This window comes from Accipiter gentilis, chromosome 30 (genome assembly GCF_929443795.1).
Source record: "Accipiter gentilis chromosome 30, bAccGen1.1, whole genome shotgun sequence".
Classification (NCBI taxonomy): Eukaryota; Metazoa; Chordata; class Aves; order Accipitriformes; family Accipitridae; genus Astur; species Astur gentilis.
This window is the reverse complement of record NC_064909.1, coordinates 867,400-894,421: the sequence shown is the minus strand read 5'-3', so window position 1 is coordinate 894,421 and position 27,022 is coordinate 867,400. Positions and strand designations below refer to the sequence as shown.

Here is a 27,022-nt window from a genome sequence, read left to right as displayed (position 1 = left end):
GCATTTTCAACTAAAGATCATGAAACTGCAGAAGAGAATGAGCTGGAAGTGGGGGCTGGGGCTATCTACGCTCTTTCTCCCAGCTTTGGCCTTTCTCTCTAAGTTCTTCACAATAAAGAACAATTAAAATTAGCTACCCTACACCACAGATTCTTATCTTGGGCAAATAACTAACAGAGATTTTATTTTGGATTCAAGATTTAGACTAGAACTATATAGGAGTGTAACATTTTGATTTTCCTTTCTCTTGGATGTTGGTTTAAAAACCGTATGAGCTCTAAAGGCTCTAAAGATAGATACCTCAAATATTCTTTGTTAGTGAACTGTTAAAACAATTCCATGTCAGAAGTGATGTATAGTTTTTGTGGGTTCTGAGCAGGTCCTTGATTGATTCATTGCTAGTTAATGAGGGAGAAGAAGAGCAAGAGAAGCTGAAGTCCAGCTGACTGTGCAAGAGCACATCTGCCTTTTCTCTTTACTTCACTTTCTCTCTGATGAAGGAACTGATTGGTTTAGAGTGATCAATGCTGACCTATTAGGATCAGGCAGTGTTCTGGCATTGCCAAGGCAATTCAGCAGAACAAGGGTTATAAAGAAAAAAAAAGGGCCTGAGACTTTGAATTGAGCAAGAGCTACACTGATATTTTAAGGTTGGCAATGCCCCCCACCCCCACCCCCCCCCAGCCCAATATAGTTATAAAGAATTAAATCATTATCATATTCTCTTTTGTGTGAGAATGGGAATGACAAGATTGTTGTTATTTGTCCTTTAAATTTGATAATCTCTGGTCCTGCTTCTGTGACTGGGGATTTCTGGACAATGTAATGTGTGTATTTGAGGGAGGCAGTGTGCTTTGAAATTTCATATCGGTACTTGAAAACTTCCTCCTTCGTTGTCTGTTGTATTCTGTACTATTAAACTCGCAGGCTGTATACCTTCATAAAATGATTCATTTCAGTTGAGTGGGATAAAAAAAACACAAACCCTTAGTAAATAATCATAATATTGTTCTTGTCAAGTGGTAGATTTAGGAAGTTTGTCATATATTTTAAGATTTAAATAAGATGAAGTTTTTATGACTCTGGCAAATCTTTTTTTGCCTTGTGTGGATGTCCTTAAAAGGGAATGAATTTGTTTCCTGTAAGAGTTTTGGCATTGTCAAAACCAATATATTTGGCAGGTTGGAATTAACTTGCATCGAATGTTAGGTAGTTAACCTACTCCATATTTTAACTTACAAATTTGAATGTGGACATTAACTGGCAGTATTGTTGATATTAAATTAAATGCCAGAATGTCCCTTCTATACCTCTTTCCTGCTTGGAACAGGCTAATGCATTGTTTTGTAAGATTCATCCATTTTGAGGCAAGACATTTCTATTAAAAAAAATAACCAAACAAAACAAACCAACAAACCAAAACCCTGCAGGCAAACCAAAAATCTTGAAAAAATATTTTAGAAGTATGATACCAAAACAATAACATCCAAGTATGATTTATCTTTGTATCTGATATTCTGAGTTTTACTTGATTGACCCACTTTTCTCTGGAAGTTAACCTTCCCCTCTTTCTACCTCAAAAACATCCAAGAGGCTGAATATATATAAAGTTCCTTTAATCATCAATTGCATGTTGTCATTTTAACCTTCACATGAACATCCTTTAGTTTATGCTTGCCCTTGAGCAGATGAGGTGCGTAATCCTATTATTTCAAGCTTTTAAAGCATTTTTATTGTATCTTTGTAAAGTGTGTTGTAATGTGCTATTTTAAATCAACTTCTTATTTTGAAATCTGAAGGTCATGAGCTAATATGTCAAGAGCATTCTAGCTGTTAACTGTGGCTTTGTGCTGAATTCTTTAGTGATTTTAGGCGTATGTATATATATGTACATATATGTGTTTGTATACATATGTATACACCATTTAATTTTCATTAGGAAATGACAGTGAATATGATCATGTTTTCTATAATGGGAGGGAGGAGTGGAAATTTTTATGATGCCACTTTTGGATGTGCTACTTTTTTGACATAATTGTTCCCCTTTCAAGAGTCTCCACCAGGTAGTTTTCAGGTACAATTGCAGAAACTTTTCGTTTGAATGTGTTGACCATGTAGTATATGTTCTACTGTCAAGGGTGGGGACTTCAAAGATGGTTGTTAGAATTGGTGCATTTCTGCCCTCTGCGTAGGGAGTGTGCTAATGACTTCTGTCCTGACTGTATCCTCTTTTAGGATGTATTGTCATTCTAATCTCCACTGATACAGAAATGTTTTCAGGTTTTTTTGCTAACTACGTGCTCATATAGCACAGGACAGGTTTAATGTTAATTTTCAGACTGAATTTATTATAGAGTAAGACCATCGAGTGTAAGCCTGTATTGGTTATCAATAGTATAGTGAATTCTCTGTATTGTGGAGAATACTGATGTTAAAGAGGTCTTGAACAGACAGTTTTTAAAAAAGAAGAGCCAAAGTGTACTAATCCATTGACAGTAAGGAAAATCAGGTTTGCTTATCCTGATCTACTGGTGCAGAGCTTAATTGTGATCCTATGGCACTAACAATAATATGTGTATAAATGTGGAAAAAAATTGTTAACAGAATATTTCAAGAAGTCTTTCTGTTTTAAAAGGAAAGGGGTACATTAGCCATGTATGAACTCAGTCTCAAAAATGAGTAGTTTAAACTGTTTGTTTCTTGTGGAAGCCAAGCTGCTTTTTCCAGTCCAAAAGGGTTCACCAGGTTTTGAGTCTCAGGCTTGTATTTGAATAAAGTTTGGTCTATAGTCCAAACCTTTTATTGAAGTGCAGTTCTGGAATGCCTCTTTCTGGAAAGGAGCTTCACAGCATAAAATTTATGTAATACCTATAAAATTGTATTTTTTATGATGATGGTTTAATATTTCAAAAGTTTTGAAGATTTAACTTTGAGTTATAATTTAAATGTGTCGCAGACCTTTAACATTAGTATTTATGAGAATGTGAGCATTTTGAGGTTGAATTTTTTGGTGTAGAATAGGCATGTTCATAGACTTCAGTAATGCAGAACAAACGTGGCTAGAGTCATAGTACAGGTGCAGCTACATTGCTTTCCATTTGCAGTGTAATAAAATACATTTTTGCATTTTATTTATTCGTTGTAGATGTCCTTTTCTGTCTATGTATGTGCAACATTACTGCTTTGAACAGAGGTGGAAAACCAAAGCTGTAGGTGTGGAACTAAAAGCATATGCACAGGGTTTACCTTTTAGAATACTGACTTTCTACAACAGTAGTGTATTATTTATAATAAAAATAATCTTTGAATTCTTACAAATTAACATTGGCAATGGAAACCTGATGAGATGTTTTCAAAATTATGCTGCACTTGTGCAGGAGAACAAAGTTTTGTACGATGAGAAACAAAAGGAGTGTAAGTAATGCCCCTTTATGCTTTGCATAATGGCCTGATGGGGCACAGATGGGTTCCAAATAGATAAACTCAAACACAAGGTTATTGTGTTAAGGGGAATAAGCCTTTCTGTTGAAAGGTCTCTTCCCTCCCTGCCCGCCCCTCCCCCCTTCACAAAACGTGGTGAATATTTTCTTTTGAAGTCTGAAGGTAAATATGTTAGGAGGTGTCACAGTAAAATCAGATCTCATTTGTGTGGGGAAAGACTCTTTTTTTTGGTGTTACTTTTTGCTTTGAGGTTAAATATTGCTTTAAAAGCAAGTTCCTTTAAAAAGATGTGTTGGAATGAGATAAGTATAGAATAATATGGAACTGCCTATTTATTGATTTTTCACTTGTCGTGGTTTAACTCCAGCCAGCAACTGAGCACCATGCAGCCGCTCACTCATTCCCCCCGACCCCGTGGGGTGGGGGAGAGGATAGGGGAAAAAAAAGTAAAACTCACGGGTTGAGATAAGAACAGTTTAATAGGACAGAAAAGAAGAAAATAATAATGGTAATAATAACAACAACAATAATAAAATGACAATAATAATAAAAGAATTGGAATATACAAAACAAGTGATGCACAATGCAATTGCTCACCACTTGCTGACCAATGCACAGTTAGTTCCTGAGCAGCGATCCGCCCCTACCCCCCAGCCAACTCCCCCCAGTTTATATACTGGGCATGACATCACATGGTATGGAATACCCTGTGGGCCATTTTGAGTCAGCTGCCCTGGCTGTCTCCCCTCCCAACTTTTTGTGCCCCTCCAGCCTTCTCACTGGCTGGGCTCTGAGAAGATGAAAAAATCCTTGACTTAGTCTAAACATTACTTATCAACAACTAAACACTAAAATGTGTGTTACCAACATTCTTCTCATACCAAATCCAAAACAAAACAGTACACCAGCTACTAGAAAGAAAATTAACTCTATCCCATTCAAAACCAGGACATCACTGCATTTTTTTCTTTTTTTTTCCCTCTTTTTCATGTTTTTCCTACTATTTGTATGCTTTCCTTAGTTATAGTCATGCTTTGGGGTTCTTTGGTTGATTAAGGGTTTTGTTGTTGTAGTTTTGTTTTTTCTGTTTGTCTTAAATACCTCTCCTGAAACAGAAGTAGATGTGAAATCTCTTATGCTTGTTGATCTTCTCTTAGTATTATGCATTTTGTTATCTGTTTGTTGCCCAAATTGCTTGTCATGTACAGACATGCATCTTTACATAGTATCTAATTGTAACATTTTCACTTCCTGGTTAATATATGGACTTGACCGTTACATAGAAGAAATGGAATCAGACATTGGGCAATTGTTTTTTAGTATTCCAGCTATATGAAACTATTAGAGCTGAAATTTGTTCATGTCCAACTGCTATATTTTTGTTTTATTTATTTCTGGAAAATCAGCACATGTAATAGAATCCCTGAGTATGAGATCATTTTAAATGCAGTTTGGTCACGTAGACATCCTGTTTCCATGGTTTGTGTGTATAACGAAATGAAAATGTGATCCTAACATGAGTTAGGCAGACACATTTTTACTTTAATCTGGCTACCATGGATAATAATAGCAGGTGAATTGCAGGGATGCAGATTTCAGCTACTGAGATTCTAAGAGTATTTTGTAAGACTTGTATGTGCTTTAATCCACAATGTAGGATGGAAAGCCAATGGTGCTGTGGCATTAAAATTACCATGACTTTGTTTCCTTATGCTTCAGTCACTTTTGTTAAGTAAGCATGCTGCTAGACTCTGTTCCCTGAAACCAGTTTAAAAGGTTTCTATAAACCAATGTTTCACTAACATTTTGGCACTATTGACTTCTTTTGGCTTATCCATCCCTTTCCTGAGTTGACATTAAGAATCTGGAATGAGATATTGAGAGTCAGCTGTGTGTATTTAGGTGGAAATGCTGACCAGTGTTCTCTGGAGTAATATTAAAAAAAAAAAAAAAAGGAATATAAAGTATATAAGTATAAAGTACTTATATAAAGTAATAAGAAGAAAGATCAGGAAGTTTGGGGTTGATATAGTTGAGCTATTGGGAGCTGTAGGAAGTCAAGAAAGCTCTGTGATCAGAATTGAAATAGATGGATAGGGTATATGTGAAAGGACATACATTAGATAATACCACGATTACCTGCTAAATATAGAGGCAGTAGGGTTCTTAAACATTTTATGCTGAAAAGTACACAGATTATTGATTTCAACTAAAATTTGGAGGCTGTATTCCAAGTATATTGAGATTCATTCTGAATGTGTCAAATACATCATCTATTTCAGGGTATGTGACCTAGTGGGAAAATGGGAAACATTAACACTAAGTGAGCTGCCAAGGCGAAGGGAAGTGGGCATGAGCTGAGGAAGTATAGTAAGAGATCTGAAAATGAAGTGTGAAAATTTCACTTTGAGCATAGGTAAAGAAAGCCACAGGGGCATGTGGCAGGGGAACCTTCATTCTGAAGTTCAAAGGTTCTGCTACATAAAGGACAAAAATAAGTCACAGTCCTGTATTGCCTGTAAATTTCTAGTTAATGAAAATACAGCAATAAATAGTATTGATTGCTTCTACTTCCAAACAGAGATTTATGTCCTTATACTGCAAATAATACTATTATGGAGTAAAAGATAGTATTAGCCTGATAATAGCCTCCTAGTCATAACTGGCATCAATTACAGCTAGGAATAAAACATTGAAGTATAATGAAGAACTGGAACCTGAAACAGGTTTTCACTACATTAGTATATTAGAATAAAATACATAAAGTTCTCTTTTAGCTGCATATCAAAATAATGCAGTACTGAGTTCAAATTATCAGCTTAATAAAGGGAAGTAGGTGGTTTAAAAGGTAATACAGCACATTCAGGTAAATTGAAATGATATGCTAATGAAAGTTATGTCTACAAAATCAACATTCACATAACTGCATGGTAAGATTCCTTTAAAAGATACCTTTTACCACAGAGCACTGCTATCGCTTCTGAGGCAAGAATGATGTTATTTAGAGGAAAAAAATCTTCTTGAAGATGATATGATGCAACCTAATACCTTTCAATGGCAGTTGTTCCAATGTAATATTGTAATGATCTAATTGGATTTCAAATACGAGAGTTGTGTGTGCTCATAGCCACTTTGGGAAGGCCAGATACAAGGTAATAACAATTGAGAGCTATCAGATATCCTGAGGGTAAGTATGGTGAAACAAGCATATGAATATACCAGCTCAGCACTTTTTTTTCCAACACAAATGTGTAACTGCAGGTTCCTGATAGCCTGTACAATTGTTAGAGCTAATATCCTAAAATCACTAATTTCATTCTCACCATCTCACGTGCTATGCAGGATAGGGACTACTGAAAAGACTTCCCCCCACCCCTGCCCCTACTTCTGACTTTTTGCTTCAAATATAGTAGTTTATTTCTTCATTGAGGAGTCACATTTTAAAGTGTTAGCTAAGTAAATTCAGCAACACTCCAAAGCAGACAGAAGTGAAAGAAAACAACTTGCCATTAAACCAAATATGGTGGTTTTGTTTTGGGAGCTCTGGTTTGTCAGTGCTAGAGATATGCTGTCTGGGCAGAATTCTTCTAGCTGCTAACAGGGTGAAAACAGATGTGGGATCCAAGTTAATAAGGTGGTATCAGGGATATTGTGGTAAGAGTTTAGGTGGATCAGAGCACTTAATCTCTTTTGCATTTTCTTTTTATATATAGAAAAAAATGTTCTTTAGAGCTACATTTGAGTGGTTTTCATCTTGAACATAGTACCAAATGTAATGATAGAGGAAAAATATCAAGAAGATTTACTTGAATTGGGGCCTAATACAATACCTTCATAAGTAATGGAAATACTTCAGTGACAGCATTAAGCTGGGAAAAGAAGGCTTATCCTTTCTGAGTACTACATGTCTTCTGAACTGAAAAAGGGAGAGCTTTATACAGAAGTAAGTTTGTTACATTAGCGGATCCTAGGTAGATCATTAAAATTATTTAAGGAGCCTTTATTTTGTCATAACTTGGCTCTAAGCCTATCAATTTGCAACTTCCAGCATTTTTCAGTGCGATTTTTATAGGCAGTGAGTTTGTTACTTTTTTGAAACAGTTCATGAAACCTCTCTCTGGCACTCGTTAATATATGGATAGCTAAAAGGATGATGGCTTAATGCATTCTGTCTTTAAGTAGGTATCCAGACAAAGCTCTGTTTGATTCCTAAATAAAAGAATCTTTGTTTATACCAAAGGAAGTTATTACTTCAGGGTTTTTTCCATGGCCATAAAATTTATTTCACTGCAGAAGCAGTCATCCTGCAACTGTTGGAACTATTTGTGCACAAGCAGGTACTGACTTTTTCATGTCCTTCCAATGTTCTGTGGGATCTGTTATTAAGCATTTGAAAGGTATTACAAAGGAAGATCAAGGCAGATTTGTTGTTGTTACTGATAAAAATATGCATTATGATCCTCTTTTATCAGTGCTCAGTTACTTTCATAAAATTCAGTCGGAGCATTCACAATGGTAATGCCCTTCACTGCAGTGCGGTCTGAGTATATTTTGTTGTGTCTTGTTATGTTAAGCTGTGGTGACCTGAAAGTATTGTATAAATGACAAACTGCTGCATTCACCCTAGTGAGATATTTCTTCTACCAGTGATATAGGTCATAACGTGTGACAACCTGTAACTCTTCCATTTTCCTGAAAAAATCCCGTAACAGTGGAGAAACATTGTTTGAATGTAAATACATCCTAAGTTCTTAGTTTTTCAGTGGAAATAAGTTGTTTAATGTTTTGAGACAGAATGAAAGGTAGTTCCTTCATTCAGGTCTCTTATAGGTACTAATGGCACCAGCTTGTCTTGTATTGTTTGAGCTGCATATATTGACAGAAATAGTGGAAGCTTTTTGGTGAATGTTTGGAGGAGTTAAATTACTATACAGTTACATGTGAAAGTTTGATTTATTGCACCTTGGCTTTACTGCATGTATTGGTAGGGGTGTTCAGTCATCTTTCATTTGAGCTGGAATAATCAGCAAACTATTCCAGTACAAAACAGGATTAGCTTAAAGATAAGGTGTGAGCCAAAGAGCACACAAAACCAAACTGATTTCCAGAAATGTAATGGTTTTTATAATTTTATTAAAAGCATAGCAACTTCAGCTGTTACACTTAAAGTATGTTTCACAGAATGAAAATTCATGGCCAATTTTCAGTGCTTATTTATTATGATGGATCAGTATCCCCTAGAAGGAACCTATCTGCAGTTCACTCAATGTTGAGCAAATTTTGGACAGGTGAGAACTTTATTTTCTATTACACTTAAAATAAAAGAAATACTATTTAAAAGAAAAGTCTTACTTTATTTTTCTGGTTGCCATTTATTCTCTTCTTATTCCAGTGCCTCCAAATTGATTTTAGGATTTGTGACATTGGGTTTAAAACAGTTTATTATTTTTAGATGTTTTACCATATAAAGGGAACTATGTGACATTATTAAATTACATTGTTCTTTGGTTAAAGAACGATTTGAAGAGCCATGAATTCAGTAGCTCAGTAAATATTTCTGTCTTCTGCAGGTCTACTCACCTGTTCACAGGTTTTAGTGGCATAGTTCTTAGACATGTCAAACATAAATTATTTCCATATTGTAGGAGACAAAGAACTGCATTTTAACAAAATGATAAAATGTTCTTGGGACTATGGCACCCAATGTACTGCTCCAGCCTGATGGTAGTGTTTCAGTGAGCTAATATCCATTGTAATCAGTTGAGTTGGTGAGATGATGTGAAGTACTGTTCTGAATTAATCAAACCGTTCTCCTGATTGCTTATTAAATCTGCAGAAGTGTGGCAAATTGTATACAATGCATGTGGTTCCACTCTACAGCTAAAACAAATCACAAAATAAAAAGAAAGTGAAGAAGAGAGAAGCAACATGAAGAAGAAATACTTATATTAAAGTAGTTATCTGTCTTTAAAATAAATATAATTCAACTTTTCTCACAGGAATGTGAGTTTCTGGTGATTTTACTATCCACATTCAGATATTGGAAGTCATTGCCCTTCTTTTCTGCCATCTCATTGCTCCTGAGCTGCATAGGACTGTTTGTACAGGTTAACGGAGGCCTACTTGTAATCCAAATTTATGATCTTCTTTTGCCATGTTATCTATTATTTCCAGTAAAATACAATTTGGTTTAAAAATAGCTAGATCTAGGCAGCTTATGAGATTGAACCTGCTGCACTGTCCATGTCTGATGAACAGTCCCATAAATAACACTTCTTTTGTCCTTTATTTTATAGCTCAGTTCAGGCCTGCAGTAGTTAGCAGTTAGGTCTTGAATATGGTGGAAAGTATAAGCCATGCAGATTAGAAACACTGATTAACTGAGGTAGCAACCATATGTATGTGTGGCAGGTGATACTGCTAACTGATACCATATCAGATTTTTCTCATGAAACACAGAACTTGGTGACTTCAGAAATAATTGTTTGATACTTTCACTGATCTGTCTCACATCAGACTTCACCAATCTGAAAAACATGTCTTATAATTTCCAGTGAGGCTTCTCTTCCATTTTGTAGTGTCTGATACATATTTCCATGTGAATTTGAGTCTTTGCTAAATAATTTCTAAAATGCATGTAAAGAATGATTATAGTTAAGAGTTTGGTTAAGCTGTGTGTTGTTAGGAGCAGAAGAGGTGTTGCACATTTTAATTATGTTAGAAAGGAACACCAAAGCAATCAGAACTGACATTCCACTAGTTTAAGTAGGGCATTACTTGTGGGGGTTTTTTATTTTATTTTTTTTTTTAGGGGGGGTTCTCCTGTAAACATTGCTCCTACTGTGGAAGAATTTAAGTTGATGTTTCTTGTATATGACATAGCTGCTGTTGGCTTGGCATCTGTAAATCACTGGATAGTGCAAGGTTTTTAGTAACTCTATGATCATAGCTTTATTTAAGGAACCCATTAACAAAGCCATCCTTGCCTCAATCCAAACCATTTGAATATTAACACTAAATGCTTTATCATAAATGTTTTAAATGTATAAGGCAGGCTCAGCTTAATGAATTACCCCACATTGCAGCATTACAAATTTGTTTGCACAGCAAATTATAAATTGAGCCAGCAATACTTTGCATCAATTTTCTAACCACCTCCAACTACAAGGAGTTGTATCCATAGGTACAAATTTTCAAATCATAAAAATATTGGTGAAAAAGATGTATCCAGTCATTTTTATGTTACCAGCACTTAGCAGATTCCACTTAAGTATTGCTTAGCACTTTTCTGGTGTAATTTTAACATAGCAAATGGGAGGGTTCTTTGCATATATCCTTGGATATATTTCTCAGTAAGTAAAAAGTTACAGTGTTTCTGAGGGGGGATGCTATTTATTCATTAAGTTAGTTTAACATTTCATTCTTCATGTGTTTTTATGACCTCCTTTTGAGAGCCCTGGAGGTCTTCTCTTACTCTCTTCCCCTTATGTGCTTGAATACCTAGAGTTGCTGTACTTCTGATTGGCAATGATTCATCCAAACAAACTTTATGTAAAAAGGGTTCTTTCATTAATTGCCATCCTCTTTTTTTATAATTTTCATCCTCTTTTAAAAAAAACACCCTTCTTTACCACTGTCTGTTAGATATTGAGACTCCAGAGCTAAATACAATTTTCTGTATATATCTTCACTACAGTTTTACAGGAAGAATTTCTAAATTCCTTGCTTTATTAAACGCAGTTCAAAACCACAATTATTTCTTTGTGGAGCTACCTTGATGCAGGTTGATATCTCTCTTTCTTTTTTTTTTTTTTTTTTTGTCCACTTGTTTCTAGATCACTTTGTTTTAATACTTTTCATGTATTTCTTTGTCATATCATATATAGTCTGATTCCAGCCTAGATCTAGACAGGTCTTACTGAAGTGTCCTTGTAGCAAGAAATAATTATTGCATGTTAAATTCATAGGCTGGTGGAATATGAGAAGCTGGGGAAAATGGAAAACATTCTCAGATTTCATGGAACAGAACTTTCTGTATTCCATTTTATTCAATATTTTAAAAAATGTGAAGGTTACAATTTATCTATATAATGAAGCCTAAGTTAAATTGAGCCAAAGCCATGAAACCACATCAGGCTATACTGTGATTCAAAGAAAACAAGTTCTGTTGAAGATTATGTGCATTTTGGAAAGAATCCGGCTCCATGTCACACCAGTCTGGAGGGTATGCAGAGCAAGCTCATGTCTGCTATCTAAATCCCATGTCCACTTTGTGCTAGAACCAGACTTCCTGAGGAACAATGTTTTCTTCTCTATTTAAAAGAACTATTTTTTTCTATAAAATTTAATTTATTAGGGTCCCATTTTGTGTATTCAACAGAGATGGCATAAAGATAAATGAAGGTGATATTTAAGTTGCGTTTGGCTGCAAAGTCAAATCAGGGGTAGGATTTAAATACAGATTTCATGGTATCAAAATCTTATTATCTTGTCCTACCAGATTTTGAATTCATGTGGTGGAATTCCGTTGTGAGATCAGGTGAAATTACAGATTCCTGCCCATATATAGACAGGTTCTGGGAGATAGAACTGTTTGGGTTTGAGATCTGACCCAAAACAAAACCTGCAGAGCCAAGTTCAAACGTGAGAAATTGAATGGAACTAGAGATGCATATGATGTGAAGATTTGGGTTCAAGCAAGTTTACCTCAAATTTGGGGTTTTCTGTTTAAAAAAAGAAAGAAAAGAAAATAAAAATTGGAAACCAATAATGAAAAAATTACCATCTGTAAAGTGATTAATCTTATGTCTGGAATGCAAAATGTATTATCACATCATGCAAATGTTAACTTATGTTGCCATGCACAACAGTTTTAATTTGGTTAAATAAGTTCAGAAACATTGGTTGCTTTGTTGATATGCTACTTATGTATAGTACACAAACAATTACATATCCTGTGTAATTATTGTATATCAATATTTTTAGCCACTTGAATGCCACAGCATAAAATATCTGGATATACATTTTAGCAAATTACAAAGAGAAATGTGTTGTGTTTTGAAACTGGTGTGTTTGCTACTGTACAGGCTTTGCAGGTATTATGTATGCTTTTCCTACTAGAGTTCAATGATTTTGTCTCATGTAAGTGTTTTGTTTGATTTGTCACTGTTGTTTTCTATACTTGAAGCAGGGATTTCCTTTGGTATAAAATAGACTCTATTAGACTTTCTAGTCTAAGTGCAGGAAAACTTGTCTCCTGTCGAAAGACAGAAATACTTTCCATGTTTGTTCTGTCTTAATTCTTTATTTTATGTATTTATGTCCACTGTTTTTCCACGATTTAATTCTGGCAATGGATTTTTCCTCATTGGTTTTTTTTGTCCTCCTGCCCTTAGTATGTTGATTCAGCTGTGTGAGCCTGAAGGATTATACGTTTTACAGAGTTGTCAATAAATGGGGTTTAGATGGTGGTGAATAGCACTGTTTCCTTTTCTGCTAAAAGACAAACAGAATGTCTTCTAATGCCCTTATGTGCTGGGCTGTATCTCATGCATCTCTGTGGCAGTGATCAGAATGTGAATGTTAGTGGTTTCTAAGCAGTTAGAGGAGATACAAAGTATGTAGGACTAGCACTGGTAACTCATGCCAAATGTTCCACAAAGGAAAATGAAACTCCAAGTTCTTAAGAGCTCAATTTCTACATATTGGATTTAGTTCCTTATTTTAGTTCACTGTACCTGTTCTGGTTTGCTTTGATAATAATTTAAAGTGGGTATCAGTGCAAAATACCAGTTAATTTCCTTTACCTCTTTACTTAGTCTTCTCTCTCAATGTTCTCAAGGATTGAAATTTGTACTTAATATATTCCAGAGTTTGTTTATATCTTACTGGTTTTATTATAATGAAGGATTAAAATGGATCCCAGAGTATGCATATTTTTATGCTTTGACATTTATGTCCTAAGTACTGTTTTGATGCAGGCAGCTGAGCTTTGGTATTAGTAGTCCTCTAGGGTATCCACAGCTGAATCAGTGATATGCTTGACAGCAGCTGTTATCTCAATTAAATGTGTCAGCTATACAAATGTAAAGAGCAGAAGTAACACATAATGTAGTTGTTCAGAAATGTGTGTATTTGTAGTCACAACAGAGTTCCCAAGTCATAGTTTCATGTAAAGGTGAAGAATTGCTCTGGGAAAAATAGGGGATGGATGAGGGCCATTGCCATGTGGGTGCCTAATTAATCAACCCAGGTAGTTCATTCAAATTTAGTAGTTTAAAATTCTCCTAAGATCCAGTAGAACATGCTGTTTCCCTCTAGTTCAAATAATTTTCGGGGGGGGGGGGGGGGGGGGGGGGGGAGAGAAAGAATAATACAGATTTTTCTAGTATTCCTGTCATGGGAGTTTCAGGGCCAAGTGTAGCATGACTAACTGTGACTAGAGAAGTCTATGACATGCGGATGGAACTCTTCCAGCACTTTAATACTATGAATATTCATTACTCTCAAACAGGGCCAGAAACCAAAATAAAATGTCTTCTAAAGGCGAAAAATTCTCATGCTGCAGACCTGTTCACCTGCCAGGGAAGTACTTTTAGCCCCCCCAGAGTGATTAAGGTTTTTTCTATAGAGAATGATTCAGGGTTCTTTTTGTCTTCCCACTGGTCTATCAGTTGAGTCTAAATTCCATTGACAGAGGAGCTAGTCTAGCCCTTTGAATTGTGATTCTTTTACTCTGCTATCACACAAAGATTGATAGATAACTTTGTGTTGTATAAAGCTGCTTTGTTCTTGACAGGAAAGCGAACAATTTCTAATTTCACTGGAAAAACTGCCTGTAGTGTTTTTAATGTCGGTCCTCCTCTTTTTTTTTTTTTTTGTCTGCCATGTCTCTTCCTCAGTGACCAATATAATTAAAATTTATAGTGTAGCACTAGGATTTTGATTATAGAGTTAATTCTTCATCATTCCTATGTCGCAGATTAATCAGGTTTGCCCAAGCTTGTGTCACCCACTAACAAGGTGCTCTAAATTTTTTCTTTTCATTTAGGGTTTGGGCTTTCTGCTGGTTTTTACCCCTTCTGTCTTGTTGTAATCAAAGCTTATAAATTATCTTATAATTCAGCATACATAAGTAAGTCTGGTCAGTGGTCCTCTTTAATTAATGACATGCTTGCCAAGCACAGGAACTTACTGAAGAATGATTCTGTGTGGCTATCAAAAATAATTAGTATACACATTTATGTTGACTTAATCAGCACAAAAGATACTTGTATTTCAGGAAACGTCTGTTAAAAATATGATCTTTAGTTTGTTTCCTGTTTTTTCTGATTTAGAGGACTACAATAATTGCAAGCAGGTAGTGTTGGAGGTGGGAGAATACCACTCATCTTAGAGGTGAATGTATTTGTTCTCGCTGCTTGAACAGATGAAAAGTAATTGCAAAACTATGCGAAGTTTGACCTTATTCTTAAGTATCTAAAAGAATCAAGATCAAATCAAATGTTTTATTATGCAGTTAGAGGTTTTATTTTATTTCCATGTGAGTTGTTATATTGTTCATAGCATACAGAGGGTACAGATAGTGGAGAAATAACTTGCTCCAGCACTTCCAATTACGCAACTGCTTGTTTCTTTTTCCCTTAGTTGCAAGACAGAAAATGTTAAGTTAACCAAGATTTATTTGTTTTCTTATGGGATATAGTTTTTGTATAAATATGTAAATAGAAAGCAAATGTTAGGACAGTTTAAACTTCCAAAGTTGGACTCTGAAAGATACATGGTTACTGAAATTGTTCACTCCTACAGTCCTAATTAAGTATCCTTTGATCTTTTGATGGTGTTTTATAATATAGTGATTTCATAATAAGAGCCTTTAGAGAGGGCAAGATGTGAACTACGGTTCCTGAGTGAGGAGCTGTTGGATACTTTTCTTCCCCGAGTGGCCTCACACCTTGTCTGCTGTGCATAGCACAGCGGGAGAGGACATTGTGTCACAGTCTAGCCTGGCTCCCTGTGGGTAGGAAGGTCTCCTTCTGTTTGAAGTCCTGTTAAAAAAAAGGAGTTGAATTTCAACCTCTTTCTGAGAAAATGCCTTATAGAACAGATCATTATATGAAGAGGGATTATCAGCACCAGTATTCACAGCGGTTCTGCAGAAAAGGGTCTCAGCTTTGGAGTCCAAGCTGACAGAAGGATCTCCCTACGCTTGATGGAGACAAAGATGGATTTTCAAACATAGTCTGGCCTGAGCATTTTCTTCCTAGTTTGCTGTAGACAGTTGTATACAGAGCCTGCTCACTGATCTCATCTCTGTCAATGTTACCTCGTTATCTCCAGGTACGATGCTCTTGCAGGTATGATACAGATTTGCTTGTGGGAACCAGAAGGCTGTTAGATCTTATGGTGCTTAATTCTCAATTGTCTGTACCTTAGCCCTTTTAACAAAGCCAGAGAGGTTTACCTGTTGCTGCTCTGCCATTCAGAGCCACAAGCAGTATCATGGTGTTGTGGGCTAACCCTGGTGGGCCGCTCAGCCCCACACAGCTGCTTGCTCACTCCCCTACAGTGGGATGGTGGAGAATCAGAAAGGTAAAAGTGAGAGAACTTGTGGGTTGAAATAAAGACAGTTTAACAGGTAAAGCAAAAGCTGTCCACACAAGCAAAGCAAAACAAGGGTTTCACTTGCTGCTTCCCATCAGCAGGCAGGTGTTCAGCCATCTCCAGGAAAGCAGGGCTCCATCATGCGTAGCAGTTACTTGGGAAGGCAAACACCATCACTCTGAATGTCCCCCCCCCATCCTTGTAGGGAATATCCCTTTTGACAGTTGGGGGCAGCTGTGTCCCCTCCTGACTTCTTGTGCATCCCCAGCCTACTCCCCAGCAGGACAGGGTGAGAAGCAGAAAAGGCCTTGAATGCTGTGCAAGCACTGCTCAGCAGTAACTGAAATGTCCCAGTGTTAACGCTGTTTTCAGCACAAATACAAAATGGCACCTTACAAGCTACTGTGAAGAAATTTAACTCTATCCCAGCCAAAACCACTACAGTATTTTTTAAAAACTTAGTGAGAAATCATACAGAACATGTTCCATGCGTTTTAAGCATTTGTCAAAGTTGCATGTGCCGAATAATTGTTCATATTAATTTTGTTGGATGTACTGTCCAGCTAACAAATCACTCCAGGAAAATGTTGAGATGGTACACATGGTCTGATTGCCTGAAAGATACTTTTATTTTTAATCATGACTCAGTTGCATTTCCATCTGGCAGAAAACTGCTTAGGAAAATTTACACATTTTCAAGCGTGCCATAAGCTATAATAGGCATTTTAAATTTCTGAAATCTGTAAGCTTTGAATTAAGACTTTGTTGCTTGTGTTGAAGTTGTCCACATTGCAGTTTTTCCTCACTATCATATTTCTGAACCAACTCTTTGTTTTCAGCCTGTTGTTTAGTGTTCTTCTCATTAAGATGTACTATTTCAGTATTTACAATATCTTCATCTGACTCTTCTGAAATAGGTTATGTGTATTCAATATTGCTCTTCATTGGTGATATTTGAAATTCAGATACAGCTTGTTTACCTAGCAGTACTGGGAATTGCTAATAAATTCTGCCCTGTTTGAAGGAAGATTATCTTTACGGTCTTAGGCTATGGCAGCTTTAGTATCTTGCATCAAGTGGAATAATGAGCTACAATTTTTATGCAAAATCCGAGAATGTGATTTTAGAAGTTAGGGTGTTTAAAGTAAGTTTGAAGATTGCATTATTTTCATTTCCACCAAGTAGAAGAATGCAAGATTCAGGCAGGAAATCATGCTGATCATTTACGTTGAGAGAGATAAGGAAAGAATAAAATATTTCTATTGTACTTGGGAGAAAGAATGGGGTTTGTCATATCATTATGTTCTACCTTGCAATAACATTGCAACATTGAAATAATACACTGTAGAAGATTGACATATACGTGATTATTTTAATGGATGGGATTTTGTTTTATATTACCACAAAATTTCAGCTTTCCAGCAGTGTGAAACATTGTCACCTATTGTCAAAATAACTGATAGACTATTTAGCATACAAGAATAAGCTTTGTTTCTTTCTACCTGTTGGCAGAGAAGTTTGCTAACCAATGAGTGAGATGTTATTTAACCTAAGTGTGTGGTATGATAAAGATGCTTTTCCCATGGCAAACTATTCAAGTCTTTTGTGTCTTCTACCCTCTTGATATATTAAAAAAAACCCCAACAACCACAACCAAAAAAAACCAAAAAAGCCAAAAACAATCAAGAAGTTTGCTCTAGTTTTACAATTTCATAACACAAAATCTAAATAAATTAGCTTTTAAAGCTAATTATGAAGCAGCTTCTTCTGTTCCTATTAATATTGTTATTTTGTTTATTCTCTAAACTCTTCAAAGCAAGGAAGCATAACAGAAATATGTCAAAGCATCTCCATTAGTAAGGCTCTGTTGGTTAGCCTGGAGTGTGTTTTGTCTAAGCAGCACAACTCAATCAATACCTTTCTTGCCTGAGAGAGACAAGGGAGTCTCTATGGTGACCCAGCCTCCACGTGCACTTATAAATGTTCCAAGATTGTTCCTATGTTTAGTCAAATTCTGTGCTTCTGATGCTGGATAGAACCAGAACACTTACTGTTGTCATTGCCTGTGTATTTAGGGTTCATACTGTGCTCACAAATTGACAAAAAGAAAATAATCTGAGAGGACTGGCCCAAATATGTCTGTGCCTGTAACTTCAAGGAGGAGACATACCCTTAACTGAAGATGTCTACCAGACCTCCTAAAACTGAAAGATTCTTTTAAATTTCAGGTTAACTTTCTCTGAACAGCAAACTTTTAGTCCCCTGAATAATTTGATTATCTTTTCAGTGGATCTTCAGTGTCAGTTTTGCAGAGTCAGCTTTGCAATTAGAAACTTTGGAGTCTTGCTTCTGCGTGTCTGCTGTGCTTTTACTATGGCTGTACCTGATGGTGCCACTTGCAAAAGCACCACAAATTATCCTCAGCATGTTCAGAAAAACTGGCTGATACGGTTTTGCCTTAATAATGTGAATCCCAAAATAAGGCATTTTGTGTATCACCTTGCAGTAACTGACTGGTTCACATGGCAGGTCTGGGGAAGGAACTGCTGTTTCTCTGACTGTCAACCAAGATTCCTGCGCTGCTCTTTGCAGGCACTTGTCACAGTTGCACAATGAGGGCTAAGTTCTGCTTTACTCTTAAAATATAGGTTCACCTTCTTTATGGAAAATAATTTTTTTTCCAGTTTTGCTACTTTTACTTTTTCTACATAGAATGACTTGCAGAAAATTTGCTACTGTGAAAATTAATTGATCTGTGAGTTAATATTAATTAGGGAATAGCATATCATTCTTTTTTGTTTCAAGTCATGATAAAGTAATTTTTTTAAGTGAAATTCTGAGCATATCGTATATCAGCTTTGTAATTTTAATCAAAATTTACAGTAGTTGTTTTTTTTTTTAAATTAAACTATTATATAAGCTAAAAGGAGCAGAGGTCAAAAACTTTAGCAATTTTAGCGATATCATGATATTCGGGTAACTTAGTTGTCCCTTGCAGTCATTTGCATGTAATAAGTGGATTTTTTAAAATTATTTTTTTAGAAGGTTTTTTCTATTTGTGGTAAAGACAAATGAGTATCAGTAATAACACTCACTGAGGCTTGCTTATAAGAGCTCTTTCATAAGGCACTCAAGTCTTGAAGTGTAGGAGGAGGTTGAACAATAGTATGCTAAATAGCTATGAGGCTTTTTTATTGCTTAAAAAAAAATAAATCTCAGGACTGAAAGCTGTGTATCTTTTCAACTTGGCATGATGAAGAACACAAACCAAAATTATGCTGTTGGTGATTGGCTGTTATGTTGGAACTATGATTATACTACATAAGTGAAAGATTGTTTTGTACTGCAGACCGAGGATATTGCTTAAGATGCATGCATTCTGATACTTCTTAATTGAATGAGTTCATTTAATACAACCCATTTTGTGGGGTAATGGTATTTGTTTTAGGTAGTTTTTCTGTGTTGCTTGTTCAACATTTATGGAGATGGCATACAATATTCCATTTAGGATTTTTCAAAATTTATAGTAAGAACTGTCAGATCGCTTCAGAAAATGCAGGAATCGGACTGAATCAAGGTTAATGGCTGTTTATAGACCGTGAAGCCTCCAGGGTAATACAGAAGGTGAATAGGTGTCATGGTTTCAGCCCAGCCGGTAACAAAGGACCACGCAGCCGCTCGCTCACTCCTCCGCCCCCCTCCGGTGGGATGGGGAGGAGACGGAGGAGAGAAAAGAAAAAAAACCCTGGAACCTCGAGGGTTGAGATAAAGGCAGTTTACTGGGACAAACACAAAGAAAAATTACAACAACAACAACGGCACTAATGAAAAAGTATACAAAAAGAGTGATGCTCAGTGCAACTGCTCACCACCCGGGACCGGACGCTCCGCCACTTTCCCCACCGAAAAACAGAGACCACTCCCCGGCCCGCTCCCCATTTCTATACTGAGCATGATGTCACACGGTATGGAATAGCTCCTTGGCTAGTTCAGGTCAGCTGCCCCAGCTATGCCCCCACCTCCCAGGTTCCTGTAAAAATTAACTCTATCCCAGCTGAACCTAGGACAATAGGTCACAGTGTTCAAGAGGAACTTGATTTTTCAATTAGAGTCTAGAAGTATAAGTTATACAACCAGGAATGAAACCCAGAGCTAGCTTTTTTTCATAACATTTGACTGTTCAGGTATTTTTTTGTTGTTATTATTAAGAAAAGATACACCAACAAAGACATCTGTGTCCTGTACACCCAGTGTTAGAATTAGAAACAGCCATATTAAAATGGAATTAATTTTTTGCTTCTGCAGAGAAGCCTCATTGATCTGGTGTGTTTGTCCTGGCTGTATGAAATCTTTCATTGTGGTGAAAAGTAGTTGGTAAAGTGATTTTTTTAAATTATTTACAGCTTCCATGAGCACACACTTGCACGAACAGGCTATTTCTCCATTTCTGAACCAGAAGGTCCCTCATTTTGCTTTTCTTGGCAAATTGGTCCAGAAAGATTTTTTTGATAGATTTCATAGCTGTTTAATTTTTATTTTTTTTAAATTGTACTGGAGCCAGCATCATGAATAGATGCAAGCTTTCTGTGAAATTTATACTCTTTTTACTCCTGCTCTTATTTGATTTTTTTAACAGTTGCTTGGTTCTTACAGGTCTGCACAATATAGTCCAACTAAATTATTTATATTTTAGTGCATAGAATTTTGTCATGCTTAACTTGTGCTACTTACCTTTGTTTTCCCTTTTTCCCTATAGGTATATTCGAATTGTTGGGACCCACAACACAGTGAACAAAGTTTTCCATATTGTGGCGTTTGAATGCATGTTCACAAACAAAACATTTACTCTTGAGAAAGGCCTGATAGGTAAGAGATAAAACTGTTTTCCTTTCACATGAACTATTGCGAAAACGTGCCTTTTAAGACTGGCCATCACTGCACTCTTACTCTATTTCTGTTTCCACGCTGAAATCTCTATACTTGAGTTAAATGATGCTGTAAGCATAGAATTAGTTGGCTAGTCCTTGCGACTCCTTTGATATTCCAGTTCTGTGGATTAATTAGTGATGTTACAGGAATCCTAAAGTTCAAATTAAATCAACTGCTGCTGATACCAGTAATTGAGTAACTCAGTGCTGCTAATCCAGTTCTTCTTTGCATGTCATAGTATGGTTGTACTTGCCTCCCAGTAGATTAACCTGAATTCTGTAATGAGGATGGAGTAACCAGAGCTATTTATTGCAGTGAAGATGGATTTGGACATTTAGGGCCTATTATACAGCCTAGTTCCAACTGCTCAAGGTAAACTCTCGTGTGCTGATTTTCCCCCAAAGAGCCACAGACACGTTTAGCCATGGCAGAACACTATATTGGCTACCCTTATTCTCACAGCACCGCACTGATGGAGCTTTGTTACCTCTGGAGCTCCCAATGGCTTGTATAATACCAATTTAAGTTCTTCTACCTAGTACTGAATTACTTAAGGTAGAAATCCCCAACAGACCAACAATACTGAATGATAAATTATGTCAAAGTAAGATTTAATATTGATTTTTTTAATAGTTCAAACAGGGTGATTTCTGTGCTTTCTTCCATATAAACTCACGTGAGTGAGATCCTGAAATTCATTGGGAATACTTTTGTGCAGCTTTCAGTAGTTGTCTAGGTGGGATTTCCCACAGTTTGTTACTTCTGGCATGAAAATTGAGTATTTCGGCAAAATTCTTCATGAATTCATGCTGGTTTTAAACATATATTTAAATTTTAAGTATGCACCTATGATAGATGGAAGGGAAAACAGATTTCAAGAAAGAATGAGAGGGAAGATTTTAGTAAGACATATTTATTTTTAAATTTTTTTCTGAGAAAACTATATTATTTAGCTGTGAAAAACTGAGACCAAACTCCTTCACCCATTCCCCATGCGTTACACAAAGGCATCACATGGTTACACCTGATCTCCTGAGGTTTGCTGTTAATTTCATGATGGTTTTTTAGAAGCATAGAATAAGTAGCCTGACAAATCACACTTTACTAATTTTTATGTTATATAGCCCCAAAATGTACAAGGTCTTCCATAATGCAAATAGAAAGTTTACCCTTTGTTTTAGGGAGTTTGCAAGTAGTATTGCAATTGCAGTTGATAAGAAAATAGAATAAGGAAGAACTGTGGCTAAAGAAAACATCCACCTTCAGTAATCTAGTGTCCTGGTTTTGGCTGGGATAGAGTTAATTGTCTTCCTAGTAGCTGGTCCAGTGCTATGTTTTGAGTTCAGTATGCGAAGGATATTGATAACACTAATGTTTTTGGTTGTTGCTAAGTAGTGTTTAGAATAAAGTCAAGGATTTTTCAGCTTCTCAAAGCCCAGCCAGCAAGAAGGCTGGAGGGGCACAAGAAGTTGGCACAGGACACAGCCAGGGCACCTGACCCAAACTGGCCAACGGGGTATTCCATACCATGGGACGTCCCATCTAGTATATAAACTGGGGGGAGCGGGGGGAATTGCCGCTAGGGGACTAGCTGGGTGTTGATCGGCAGGTGGTGAGCAATTGCATTGTGCATCATTTGTGTATTCCAATCCTTTTGTCATTACTGTTGTCATTTTATTAGTGTTATCGTTATCATTATTAGTTTCTTCTTTTCTGTTCTATTAAACTGTTCTTATCTCAACCCATGAGTTTTACTTCTTTTCCCGATTTTCTCTCCCATCCCGCTGGGTGGGGGGGGGAGTGAGTGGGCGGCTGGGTGGTGTTTAGTTGCTGACTGGGGTTAAACCACGACATCTAGTTAGCAGAGAAACAAAATATTTCAAGTTTGATTATAACCTTTGAGCCAAGTTTCATATTTAGCACTGCCAGCTATGAATTTTTAAAAACTTTATACAAAATCAGAGTTACTGTGTGCAAATAAATCGTGTATATATCTGTATGTATTTGACTGAAGATTATCAGTCATTTAGCAAATATTCAATTTAGGACTTAACATATTAGCTTTTTGTGTGTGTGTGTTAACACAGAGATTCTTTGGTCGTAACAGCAGGCAAGGTAGTGAATCCGTTTATGTTAGTGGAGGTGTATTTGTACCATAATTGACTTGTCTTTCAGATACTCAATGATGTTTTGTGGTTTAGTGAGCATTTTGGTGAGGCAAACTATTAGATCTGTTTCAGCATTTCATGAGTTTCAAAGATAATCTAGGGGATTGAGACTTTATATGGCTTGATTAAAATTTATCCATTTATGAAATTTTTTTTGTAGTTACAGAATCTTACAGGCAAACAGGGTTTGGACTACATAATAATAAGTATCCAAGTGTTGTTCAGGGTGATCAGTGGAATGATGCTGTCCTTCAGTGTGGGTCAGTCAAACTGTTGTACATGTAAGTCATTTGAAGTGATCTACAATAAGCAAAGAGAGGCCTGTAGGGCTCTACAGCTTTTCATATTGAAGGGATGGTAGTCAATACAATTAATAGAAAATTAAAAGAGTAAGAATTCAGTGAGTAGTTAATTGAAAGAGGGATGTGGACTAACTTCCAGTTGTAAATGAGGCATCAAAAGTCGGATACATGACCCTGCAGAATTTATGGTAGAAAGGGACAAATGGAAATATTTTGGGACTAGTTGACGGCAGTCCAGTTGTGAAATGGAGCAGGGGCACAATGGCTGTTCCACCAGAATTTATGGCCATCAAATTACTTATTCAAAAATATTCTCAACAGTTGTGCTCCAGGAAAGTGACCTTATATCCATTTAGTACTTTGTTTTACATACCTGTGATAGTCACTGTAAAGTAGCATATTGTCTGGCTCCCTTGATCAAGCAGTTCCACTTCTGTAAAAAAAAAATCTATATGACTACCAATGGATTAGTTGGCACAGATTTATTTATTGCTCTGATGAGTATTTGCGATGTTTGTTTCTATTCCAGCAGTGACTGGATAGGGTAAAGTGAACTGAAAGCAGTTAGGAAAGCTCCACGAAATATATGAAAGTGCAGTAATCAGAGTAGGTTGCTTTTAAGCTTGACTGAGTACAGAAGCTTTCATCGTCAACCCTTGAAATGCAGTATTAGGTAATACTATTGGGTTCATTGTTTATCTCGTATGGTATTAAATTAGGCTAGAACAAACGCAACTGCTGTTTCTATATCCTGTTTTATTAAGAAAACGTGGGTCAGCCCTTGAAGGCCATATGGTTCTTTCAGAAAGACTTTGTGACCCTTACTTCTACCAAAACAACACTGAAGATAGTAGGCAAAGGGTTTGTCATTTGAAGCGTCATTCCAAAGATGTAAGGTCACTGAGGTATTTGTTTAGGGATCTTATACGGAGTTTTAAGAGTAATTATTTATTTAATTTTCTTGAGACCTATTCAACTTGATCAGAAAGCTGTATATACAAAGAGGGTAATTTATCAGATATATTACTACTGATACATAGTATCTATGTAATGGCTGTCACTGTGAAGTGTAGAGTAGAAGGCTGGTAAACAAATAATAAAAATGAAGCACTGTTTCATGATAACAGCAATTTTATGTTGCTGTTCTTATACTTACAAGGTTTTCATGACAAATTATTAACTTGACATACTACATTAAAAGTTAATATGAAATACGATTTATATAGTTACTTTATATAATACAGAATGCAGTACTGACAACCCATTGGTAGCAGTTTTGAAGTAAAAGTAGCAGGAAATGCTCTTTCTAGCACTGTCTGGTGTTTTAGTGTTGGTTTACACTTTGTTATCTTGTGAAATGAGGTAAGTGACAGAAATTAACACAGATGTTAGATTTGAGATGTAGTTTTTCTTTTGGCATAGTATTATCTCTCAATGTGTAAATAAATTAACACTTCTACATATTGTATTCACGAGATTGACATAACTGTTTCATTTAACAGGGATGTAAATATTTTTTCATCTCAAAAGCATAGTGTTTGCTTTTAATGCACTTGGCTTCTGAAATTTTGGATGGTCTTTAGTCATTAATATTTAATCTAGAATCCAAAACAAATGAAATTTGTCACAAGCAAGAGACGTACTCCTTTGGAGGCAGAAGTGGTACCTGGTGTGATGTGATGTTTTGTAAAAGCTTCTAATCTGCCCGGTGGTAAGAAGGTACAACAGTGGGTAAGGAGCTGCTTCTATGCAATGCCTCTTTTGATTTTGGGTGGGGGTTTCTACCTAAATATAGGAAATAATTCCTCTTTTCTGCCTCAAAGAGAAAAAATTTATAACCTCACTTAGTCCTTTAATCATTACTCAGTGCTGAGGGGCAGTCAAGGACTATGCAGGCAGGTGGCTTTGACCAGCCTACTGTCCTATTCTGAGCCTGGTTAAGGTCATAGGGAGCGCAGTGTAGAAGGCTTTTATATGAAGTTGTGTTTATCTGTAGTCTGTCTCAGTCTGTCAGAGTATCTTGTAACTCGTACATTACACCCAGAAGGGAGAACAGTGAATAATGACTAAAGAGCGGGAGATGGATGTAAAACACTGGAATGTCCTTGGTCACCCTCTGGGGAATGCTGTTCAGTACTTATGAATCATTGTGAATCTTCATTTGGGTGCTCTTCAATGCCTTGAGAGAATTTGTTTTAAAGGGGAAAAAATGAAATGAATAAATAATCATTCAATTGTCTTTTACTCTCAGACACTTATTTAAAAAAATAAATAAATATTAAATGTATAACAGAGAGAAACCAGTCATACCAGTTTCCTAGTAGAAGATTGCTCTATCTCTGTCCAAGGAAGCAGTGAGAGATGCTGTTTTGTGTCTAGTTTAATGTTGACTTCACACAAAGCTATCATATTTTGTTTGTTCTCTTTTTAAAAGGTTAGCCTTCTTTCAAAACCATGCAGGTTTACCCAGCAATGTAAGTCAGCTCTGCTGCAAGCATAGCCTTAGGAAATTATGAAAATTTGAAGATGATCTAAATACTGCAGGGATTTCCCCCTCCCCCCCCTCTTTTTACAGGAAAGGACAGCCACGTGCTCAGTTTAATTACTGGTACACATTCTTCAACAGAGATCTGTTCATACAGTTCCAGTTACTTTTTGTCATAGTTTAACCCCAGTCAGCAACTAAGCACCATTCAGCCGCTCACTCACACCACCCCCACCCTCCCCCCAGCGGGATGGGGGAAAAAATTGGGAGAAGAAGTAAAACTTGTGGGTTGAGATAAGAACGGTTTAATAGAACAGAAAAGAAGAAACTAATAATAATAATGATAACACTAATAAAATGACAATAGTAATAATAAAAGGATTGGCATCTACAAGTGATGCACAATGCAATTGCTCACCACCTGCCGATCGACGCCCAGTTAGTCCCTGAGAGGCGATTCCCCCATCCCCACTTCCCAGTTCCTATACTAGATGTGATATCCCATGGTATGGAATACCCCTTTGGCCAGTTTGGGTCAGGTGCCCTGGCTGTGTCCTGTGCCAACTTCTTGTGCCCCTCCAGCCTTCTTGCTGGCTGGGCATGAGAAGCTGAAAAATCCTTGACTTTATTCTAAACACTACTTAGCAACAACCAAAAACATTAGTGTTATCAATATCCTTCGCATACTGAACTCAAAACATAGCACTGGACCAGCTACTAGGAAGACAATTAACTCTATCCCAGCTGAAACCAGGACACTTTTTTTTTTCTTGTTCTTTTCTTCTCATTTCCAGCGCCACAATGAAGGATGCATACTTCCTAGGGCTCTTCTGAAATAATTAATATTTCTGAAAGCCTTCTTTAGGCAGAATGTTTAGTGAAAGAGCCCTATAGTGAGCGTATTGGTTGGCAATTAAAAGTATGGCCAGTTCTAATGACTTAAATACTTTTATTCTAATTTTTGGATCAGAAATCACAAGGTCTAGCAGATATCAACTGAAAAATCAGCCTTCTCTGAAGTTATTCTAATCCAAACTGAGAGGTGGACAGAGACAAATATTAGTGGGGTTTTCTTTTCTAGCTAAATATGGCTT

At 36.5% G+C, this 27,022-nt stretch overlaps 1 protein-coding gene across 3 annotated transcripts in view; it reads left to right on the top strand.

The window, feature by feature from the left end:
• The window catches only part of BTBD9 (BTB domain containing 9), a 144,170-nt gene that overhangs the window by 67,612 nt on the left and 49,536 nt on the right, over positions 1 to 27,022 (top strand). For all 3 annotated transcript variants that reach the window (XM_049833816.1, XM_049833815.1, XM_049833817.1), the window contains one exon: positions 20,801 to 20,910. In XM_049833816.1, coding sequence (XP_049689773.1) covers positions 20,801 to 20,910 — 110 coding nt within the window. The remainder of the gene's footprint in view (positions 1 to 20,800; positions 20,911 to 27,022) is intronic.